Raw genomic sequence first — 10,281 nt, 5'->3', positions numbered from 1 at the left:
CGTTGAGTGTAGCTCTGTGTACCTACACACGGCAACATAGTTTATCCTTCAATTCTGAATCTTTGTAATGTCAAGAGAATCTCAACCGCATCTCCATGCTGATAGGCAATTGTGACACATTTTCATGCAAATTCCTCACACAAGTTGCTCAAAATTTCAACTCACAAACATGCAAAATTTCCATTCATTGTGTCACATCCAATGCATTGCATTGTATGCGACCGTTGTGTTGCCTGGCATCAATTACTGTCTTTTCACATCTTTGTATTGACTTTGTATATAAACTCGCGGCACAAAGCGCTGCCAAAACATTCAGTGTGAACACACCATTTGTGCTGTCCAAGGTGCTGAACTACTGATATACTACTATTATATAAAGAATTTAACAAAAAAAGCCTTTAGCCATTTTCAGAAGCTACTATAGCTCCCAAAATTCCCAGAGAAACCAGAGGCAGTTCCTGAGCATCTGGCCTGTGGGGGCAACATATAACCCTGGTCGGAACCAGAACTTGATCATAATGCCTGAGCAGTCTTAGTGCTGTCCAAGGTGCTGAATTACTGATACAGGTCAACATATCAAGAATTTCACTGTAAAACAAGATGCATTTTCACTCTGTAGTCTTTTTAGCCATTTTTTTGTAAGCTCCTGTAAAATTCTCAGATTAACCAGAGGCAGCAAGCAAAACCTAAGCCTTAAACCTCCCATACCGTCACCTTTAAAACCCTTACATTGCAAATCAAGCACAGCCAAACGACACAAAGCACACAAAACTGTCAGACCTCAGGCATATTTACGGCACTGTAAATGTATGTATATATATTCGCGGTCATGCAGTGGGCACTCTGTGTCCATGCAGTCTGCATGGTCATAATTCAAGTGCACAAATACAGAGTTCTAAAGCTGCAAACTACATATAAAAGCCTCTATCAGAATAAAGAGTTTTCATTATTAGTAATTCGTCCTGAGGGGCTATTTTCCCCGTACTCTCTCTCCCATTTGAGTGATTCTTTCCCCCACTGTGCAGAGCGCTGTGCAGAAGGCGGGTCAGAGCGTCAGTGTGGGAGAAATTCAGGGGCCCATCATCAGTTGCGCTGAGTGAGCCGAGCTGAGAGATGCGCGTTCACTGAGCCGGGGGAAGGAGGACCGCTGCCTTTCCCTCCACCGCGCCTCACTTGTAATAACCTCCTCATCACCAGCATCAGCGTCTCTTCGCCCCGGGCACATTATCATTTAAAAAACGACGCTTTCTTGATGGAATTTTGCTCTGGATTGTTATAATTTGCTGTATTTTCACATAGGCTTTATCCGTCCGGAGTCGTCTCTCTGTACGAAAAGGTAGGATCAGATTAAAACTGGGCAATTTGTGATTTTTCTTTATTCATCCTTCATGCTTTACGTGTTACGTGAAGGTTAGAGAAGTTTTTCAGCAAGCATTTTCTGTGAATTTGGTGTGGAATTGGCGAGTTTTGGGGGCTGAGATGTGGATTTAAAGCGCAATGGGATGGTTTGTCTGGTTAGTTTTAAAGCTCGCAACCGCAGTTTAACCACAAAGGAGTGGTTGATTTGTGGGGGGAAACCGCATCTCAGGAGACCACGCTGAGTTATCAGGGCTGAAATCGTGACAAATATATTTGTGGCGAACGTGCGAGGAGCGGTGAGACGGAAAGTTTCAGCCCGCTGGATCGCGTCTCTCACAGGGGGCAGCTCCGTGTATCAGCCTTAAACACCAAACCAGAACCTACCAGAAGTTCTCACGATTTACAGTTGATTTTTCGCAATTAGGGACCCGACTCCTGGTCACAATTCGCCTCGTAATTTTAAAAAAGCAAAGGCTCGTGAACCCCTGAGCAACAGTCAGACTGCCACCGTGCGAGGAGCAGAGGGAAAGCTGGAGCGCTGCTGGAAAATGTTGCCCGCTGTTTAATTCATCGGTGCAGCGCTGCGGGTCGGATTTCTGCTCGGTTTTAAGCGCTTTTATTTAAGTTCAAGACTTAAGATATTTCACAAACTGATCGAAATTAGGATCCAAAGCAACATTGGTGCTCATTGCGTAAAACCATGTGGCTATGACAGATCCAACGTGGCTTTCAATAGAGACTACATATCACTATAATTTCATATTCATGCAGGAACTTACAGTATGTCTTTATTCTTACTGCAGAAATGACAGTAAACTCCTGCCCATTTTATGTTTTTCTATGGATTCCTGGTCATTATGATGATATGCATATAGAATTATATGATTTTGCTGCTAATTATGAGCTGTTTTTCGCACTTTAAGCATATGTGAGACTGTTTCCTTAATTTTTGCACTGATGTCCATGTTGGACGACAGACAGAAGGAAATCAGCTCAATGTGTCAATTCATTCTGTGGCATTAAAGGCCTAGTGGCGCAAAATTACACCTCTAGGTTTAAGTTTGTGCATTTAAAATTGCCTTACATTATCGTGGCAGATCATAAGATGTTAGGACCACCCTAATGTTTGTCCCCAGGAATCATCTGATTTAGATTTGTGTGGTTTAACCCCTTGAAACCTGGATCGACATCAGGTTGCTTGCGTGTTGAGATGCCTTTCACCAGCTATTTAACCCTTAAAACCTAAGCAAATGGGTCTGATGTCTTTTGAAACATAGTAGAAGCCTATGAGCAACTTGGCAAGAAATGTCCTGCAAAACAAAATAAATTAATGGTGACAAGAAATTTAGCAGATCTTTTTTAAAAAAAGAAAAAAAACAATCTTGGGTAAAATGTCCTGAAAAATATAAATATTTATATAACTATATGTTTAAAACTATTTTACAGGAAAAAAAAGTAGTAATTTTTTTAAGGTTTTTTTTGGGGGGAGGGGCATTTTGTTGTTTGTTTTTTACTGACCTCTTTTTTTTTTCTCCTTTTTTGCTTATTTTCATGTAATTTTCCTGTTCATTTTTTTTTAACTGATTTCCTGCTCAGTTTTGGGCAGTGTCTTGTAAAGTTACTCATTGCTTTCCACCCACCTTTTTTTTTAAGAACTCAAACCAATTTGCTCATTTTTTAAAGGGGTTTAAATGATTTGAAAAATATATGATTATTAGGCACACCCAAAGACATTTTCACTAAGGCTTGAAAATTTAAACTTATTATTTCTCTACCTCGACCCCCTTGTGACCCTTAAGGGCCCCCAGGTGGTCCCTGAACCTCACTTTGTCTAACCCGTAGAGTAGCAGGTCCGTATGCACTCTCAGAGAAGGGTGCCCTTGTGTGCTGTGACTGATGTCAGATTAAATCGTTCCTCCGGGCTGAGGCTTGTGATAGACAGGGAGCGCGGCGGGGGATGGAGGGGTCTCCAGTGTGTGATGGGGGCTCGGCTACATTACAAAACATGTCAATAACTCGGCAGCACCGACGCTGGATGCATCGATGCATCATTTATGGCCAGTCAGTGACAGTTTCCTGTGCAGGTCATCTCATATCCTGCTCTGTTTAATAATTCAACATACATGTATATCCCGGAAAATATGTGCCTAGTCTAGCATACTTATAAGTCTATAAAGAACAAGGGCTGACTAACGTTACTGCTGTCAAGGTAGACATACCTGTCAGTTGTGTGCTTGCTTGTTTTAATCAGCAAAGGAAGTTTATGCCAGCAAAACACTTCTTTAAGTAGCCAAAAATGGCTTTGTAATTTGCCTTTTTTGCCCTCCAGAGAGAGGACAACTAAAGGTGCTATCAAGTGTGAAGTTAGCTGAGGGCGTGCTTCGTAACAAGCCTGTGAGGGAAAGTCTTCCTGTGAAATCTGACTTTTCACCACATTAGCCTCATTTAGCTTAGCCTGCAGGCTAGCTAGCAGCTGGACAGTTACGACTGAGATATTTCAGGGTATGAGCAGCTGGATTTAGTCAAATATCTAGTTGTGAAATGCAAGTAAGTACATTTATTCAAGTAACTTTCTGTGCTTACGTAGATTTTAGTGTGACTTTTCATCATATTAGCATCATTTAGCATAGCCTGCCGGTTAGCTATCAGGAGGACAGTTTTAACAGTAAGTACAATTTTTGACATTGTCAAATGTCCAATGTAAATGTACTCAGGTACTGTACTACAGTATAGCTTTGAGGTACGAGGGGTTAACTTTAGGGCATGTTTCATAACAAGCCTGTGAGGGAAAGCGCTGATGTGAAATTTGACTTTTTTCCCACATTAGCCTCATTTAGCTTAGCCTACAGGCTAGCTAGCAGCTGGACAGTTATGACTGTGATTTTTCAGGGTATGAGCACCTGAAGTTTGTAAAATATTTAGAGGTGAAAAGCAAGTAAGTATATGTAGTTAAGTAACTCTCTGTACCTAGTAGATTTTAGTGTGAATTTTCATTATATTAGTGCAGCCTGCAGTCTAGCCAGCAGGAGGACAGTTTTAACAGTAAGTACAATTTTTGACATTGTCAAATGTCCAATGTAAATGTACTCATGTACATTATTGAAGTACAACGTTAAGGTACGAGGGGTTAATTGAAGGGAATGTTTCATAATAAGCCTGTGAGGGAGAGTTTTTGTGTGAAATTGGACTTTTTATCATGTTAGCCTCATTTAACTTAGCCTGCAGGCTAGCTAGCAGCTGGATAGTCACAATTGAGATATTTTGTGTTATAGGCAGCTGATTAATTTTTGTATTTGTCAAATGTCCAGTTTTGAAAAGCCACTTAGTACATTTCGCCAAGTGATGTACTTAAGTGGAAGTGCAGGTAAATTTTGACTTTTCACATCATTAGCCTCATTTAGCTTAGCCTACAGGCTAGTCAGCAGGTGCACAGTTTTGGCAGTAAGATATTTAAGGGTGTGGATAACTGATCGGACTTTAGGTTTGTTTAATGTCAAGTGGTGGAAAGTAACTAAGTACATTTATTCAAGTACTTTAATTGAACATTGAAGTACTTGTAATTGAGTATTTACCGCTTTGGTCAAAATTATTTTATACTGCTTCTCCACAGAAACTCAGAGGCAAATACTGTGCTTTTTACTCCAGTGAGTAAGTTACCTTACAGATTAAATGAATGAATACTTGTGTGTTAAGGTAAAGCTACTTTGCAGTAGGTAATTTAAAAGAGCTCCATTTTCACTATCTGCAACATCAAAGTGAACTCATCAGTGCTTCAATAATTAAAATCCAATGATATATATTATTGTGAAATGGGTCAAATTCTGCATAGAGTATTTTTATTACTTATTTTTATGGTAATAGCTTGTACTTTACTTTGACCATTGCCTAATTTATAATGTATTTGTGATAAGTGAGCACATCAATGCATCAATAATTATAATCCAATTATTATTTTGAAATGGGCCAAATTCTGCACAGGACTATTTACTGACTTATTTTTACAGTAATAGCTTGCACTTTACTTTAAGTATACATATTAATGCAGGACTTTTACTTGTAACAAAATATTTCTCAACTGTAACTTTGACCTAAATAAAAGATCTCAGTAGTTGTTCCGTTGCCACAAATGACAAGAAACTGAATATAAATCAGCCTCATTGCCTAATTTATAATGTATTTAGAATTAAATTATGTTATTGCAACACAGAAAGAAAGAAATACCTTTTATGGCTTTAGTTAACTGACAGAGAACATGTTAGCATTGTTAGCATTCCTTGTCACATCTACGGCTCACAGGGACACCTGATGCCTCAGTTAGCCAATACACACAATAACTCGTGTTAATTGAATAGAAGCCAGAGCCAATTTTCATAGGACACTGGAGTCTCAGGTTTCATGGGCATATCAAGCTTTGCTTATTGACGGGACAAACGCAGCACGCGCAGCACGCGCAGCACGCGCAGCACGCCTCTATGTAAACCGTGGGTCGGTGGGTTGGATTGACACAGATGCGTTCAGGGTTATTTTCATCACACAGAACCTTTTAACCTCTCTGCTGTCTCACCAAGTCACTTTTGAGACAAAGACAATGATCTGGCCAGGCAACCCGGTGTTGTCGGAGAGACACACTCCTGCACAGGGACACACATGCGTGCACACACAGTGCATTAGCATAGGTATCAGTTACTAGAATTCAATAGCTCGCCTGCTGCAGCAAGATTAACTATTCAGGGCAGGTGGTTAAAGGCCCTATTGTGTTGCATGGTTCTGTGCTGCTGTCATGATTGGACAATGCGTTTGTCTGGTGGGCAGCCCACTGCCAAAACAATTGCAAGGGCAGAGGGCTGGAAGAGTACACACACATATAAGGTTTCGCTGTGTGAATCATTTCTAGCTCTGCTGAGCAAATTTAAACAGAAGTGAATGAGTACAGGTGTAGCGAGCAAGGGCCAGCCAGCCAGTTAATATTCCTTACCAGTGTCAGCTCGATTTTAGTGATGGGGATAATTTTAATACGCATTCACTGGAAGAAAATTTTACAAATGTGAATAATGACGGGATTCGCATATGAAGTGGTACCATGCTAACATCTTTCTCAATAGCTGTTTATGATTGTAATCCCCCAAAGACATGCAAATGAGAAAGAGAGAAAGAGAGTGGATAATTAGTCATATTTATCAGGATCCCAGCAGAGCCTTACAGATAGCAGGCTAACGTTTGAGGCTCAACACATGTTCTGGCTCACCTCGATGTGTTTTCACTCATCACAGGATCAGCAACAACCCCTTAGTTTTTATTCGCAACATTTCTGTGTTGTGCCACCACAACACAGAAATGTGGGAATTTATCTCTTCAATCAAGGTATTAAAACTCTGAATGATTATTTGAGTTGATCTTCAAATAAAATGGGTAATTGGTAGAAATGAAACCCTGCGTAAAATGCTCGTAAACCTTTAATGGGTGTTATTAGTAGTTATTTAGTTGTATTTACTGGCCACGCGGAGAGTCAAATCTGCATTTAGCTGCACTGTAAACATCCTCTGAGAGCCTGATGTAAACTCATGGTGATGATTTTGTTTATCTGACTGTATATTTTACTAAACTTTCAGCAGAAAAGCTTCTGTTGTTACCTCTATTCTTATATTTAAATAACATTCATTTAAACTGACTTCATCACACTAACATATGCGAAATTATTAACAACTCTACAATGAAAATGGAGCATTTCAACAAGTTTTACAAATGATTTGTTGCAGAGCTACTACAATGGAAAGGATTTGATTAGGTTTATGATACTGTATCCATTTTTTAATAGCTATATATTATATATAGCTATTAAGTTATATATATTGTTTAATAGAAATATAATTTCATTTTTATGGAACTTCATCACTTATTTTGTTTGTAGGTGGATATTTTGTCATTTACATTGAAAAACATGAGTTTCTCTTAAAAAAGGGTTCCTGTGGATCCTTAAAAAGTCTCAAAGGCATTAAAAGTCATTCATCTATGAATTATGCCTTAATTGGTATTAAAATGTCTATATATTTTGTACTTGTCTGTATATACAGTATTTGAGCAAAATTGTCTCCAAGTCTGAGGAATCGGTGTTTGGCTTCATGGGACTTTTTTTTGTCTTTTTTTTTTAATGTAGAATTGGTCCTAAATGCAGCAGTGTAACGCAGCAAAGCAATCATGCTTTTTCACATTACTTTTTTTACATAATATTTTTTGGGAGTACCTGTACTTTACTTTCACTTTAACTTCACTACATTTAGTCTTAGCGTTTTATTTCCGTACTACAAAATAGGGAAGAAGTTGAGAAAGGGATTAGAGGACGGACGGAGGACATTATAATTCTTCGTTTTTAATAACAGCATTTATTTGTACTTTTATATTCATTACTTAAGTACATTTAATATAATGAATTACTTTTGATACTTAAGTACAACAAATATCAGATACTTAAAAACTTTAACTCAAGTTATATTCTCATAGGTGACTTTAACTTCTACCAAAGGTATTTTCTGGTTAGAAAGCTTTACTTTTATTCAAAAGTAAAGCTTTTCAGGTATTTTTAGGTACCTTGATTTATCGAGCGGAATAAAGTCTTAAATCTAACTGATCATAAACTGTCGCAACCCTGTTAAAATGATCTGTTTTTTTATCTACAGTTCTGTCCAAGGTGTGTCCAAAGCTGGAGGTCGAACCATGGGGCACGAAACCGGACCAACCATGAAGGTCATGTGCTTCAATCCAGGAAGTCGCCTCAAAGAGAAAGCACAGGATGCAGCTCTGAATCACTGACAAAACACACTGAGGATCACCTTCATCTCACCACTTTCACCTGTCCACTTTGTGTGGAAATCGGATATTTTTCCATATATCTCTGCATAGACTTGGCTGAGAAGATTAGATTCTGTCCATTATCAACATTAGATCTGCCTCCAAAAAAAGGATATTGCATTCTCCGCTTGACTATAAAATTATCTATGTGGAATATAACGTTCAGCAGATAAATCCTGGAACGCAGCCAGAGTCAGATGTTCTTATCAGTTTGAGGATCTATTCCCAGTTCTAACCCTCTTCTGGTGCATCCTGTTATTCTCTACGATGAATCCCAACAGCCTACCTGGTCATGTCCTCTTGCTGCTAAGTACCGTGCTGGGCCTGAGCGTAGGCTTGGAGTTTACTGGCTCTGAAGGTCAGTGGGCTCGCTACCTGCGCTGGGACGCCAGCTCCAGAAGTGACCTGACATTTCAGTTCAAGACTTCAGAATCGGAAGGCCTGCTGCTTTACTTCGACGACGCCGGCTTCTGCGACTTCCTGCTTCTCACTGTATCTGAGGGTAAGCTGCAGCTCCGCGTCAGCATCGACTGCGCCGAGACCACAATCACCTCTGACAAGATGGTCAACGACAGCCGCTGGCACTTTGCCGCCATCAACAGGCACAATTTGCGGACTGGCTTGGCCGTGGACGGCCAGACCAAGACGGAAGAGGTGCGTCCCCAGAGACGGTTCATGAAGATCGTTAGCGACCTCTTCCTCGGAGGGCTCCCGGGAGACATCCGCACATCTGCCATCACCCTGCCCTCTGTCCGTGAGCTGCCACCGTTCAAGGGAATTATCACAGATCTCAGTTATGGGAGTAAGCTGCCCACGCTCATCAATAGTCAGAAAGTACGCCTGGAGATGATGGGCCTATGCACAGAGAACCCCTGTGAGAATGGCGGGATCTGCTCGCTGGCAGATGGAGAAACCTACTGTGACTGCTCCAAAACTGGATATGTAGGTCGATACTGCACTGAAGGTAAGGGGGCTGGCTCCAGAGCTTTCTGTGTCAAGCGCTGCATATTGATTCAATCGTTGTACAGAAAAATATTCACAGGGATTCCTCGCAAATTTAGAACCGACCTAACAGCAAGTATGCATTCTGCCTGCAGGGAAACAGTTAAAAAATGGTATATTAAACCTTCATATCTGCTTTTTGCAGCAGATTGTCGAAATCATCTTATGGTGTGTGGATTACAGACTGCAAAAAATTGATTTAATTCAGGGTTTGTACAGTCATGAAATACCAAGAAAAACAGCAACTGCAAATACAAGTAGCAATTTCCAGGTCTGGAAACATTTTGGAAACTTTTGGAAAAGTCATGGAATTTTCACAGACTTGTATAATAACACATTATGTGCTCAATGACAGTCAGAAATTTGAAAACCCAACCATAATTTCTGTTTTTACAGTTTCTGGCTGTGATAAATGGCATAATTTTTGGTTATTTCGTAAAGGAAACATGCCTTCCAAACCTGCAGGCCGGAAACTTTGTAAGCCATGTTTTCTTTACAAAAGAGAAAAAAAATTCTCCCATTTTTTTTTCTATGAAATTCGCCAAAAATGTTTATAGAAAAAAATTGCCAATTTTTTGAATGGATTTTATTATTTTGAAAAAAATACTGCGGTAAAATCAATACAGAAAACAGCCATTTTAAGTTGTATGCCATTTCCCGAAAGCCAAAATAAAAAATACAAGTCTCTCCCCAGTGCTTAAAAAATAATTTGACATGCCTCCCCTTTTTTGCACCACCCCCTCCCCTCTCACATATGACAAACAGTCCTTAAGCTATATTTGAATATTAATTTCTAACCATGTTCTGAATTCATTATTTATTATAGTATTATATATGTAAAATAAAAAAACTATTACAAGGTAATGAAAAAGAACCAACTAAGAGTATGGATGGGAATGCATGGTGTTTATAATTTACCTCAAAGTCATGGACATTTCTTGGTAAAAATGTGTTTGAACCCAGCTAACCCAGCTTTTTTTCTCCATGTGTCTGAATGACTCAATGCAATTTACACAGAATCAGTATATTTCTGTGTGGATTGTTGCTTTTACAGCGTCTTTCAGGAAAAGTCAT

At 39.5% G+C, this 10,281-nt stretch overlaps 1 protein-coding gene across 10 annotated transcripts in view; it reads left to right on the top strand.

Moving 5' to 3' along the window:
• Window positions 1–1,078: 1,078 nt before the first annotated feature.
• The window catches only part of nrxn3b (neurexin 3b), a 407,716-nt gene continuing 398,513 nt past the window's right edge, over window positions 1,079–10,281 (top strand). For 6 of the 10 annotated variants that reach the window (XM_088089474.1, XM_088089471.1, XM_088089475.1 and 3 more), the window contains exons 1-2: window positions 1,083–1,336; window positions 8,034–9,169. In XM_088089474.1, coding sequence (XP_087945600.1) covers window positions 8,473–9,169 — 697 coding nt within the window. In that variant the 5' untranslated portion in view covers window positions 1,083–1,336; window positions 8,034–8,472. Of the gene's footprint in view, window positions 1,337–8,033; window positions 9,170–10,281 lie in introns of all 10 variants that reach the window. The other 4 variants (XM_088089479.1, XM_088089478.1, XM_088089476.1 and 1 more) reach the window with 2 other exon arrangements.

This window comes from Plectropomus leopardus, chromosome 16 (genome assembly GCF_026936395.1).
Source record: "Plectropomus leopardus strain MGB_pleo_1.0 chromosome 16, ASM2693639v1, whole genome shotgun sequence".
Taxonomy (NCBI): Eukaryota; Metazoa; Chordata; class Actinopteri; order Perciformes; family Serranidae; genus Plectropomus; species Plectropomus leopardus.
The sequence above is the reverse complement of the archived record's forward strand: the minus strand, read 5'-3'. Positions and strand labels throughout refer to the sequence as shown.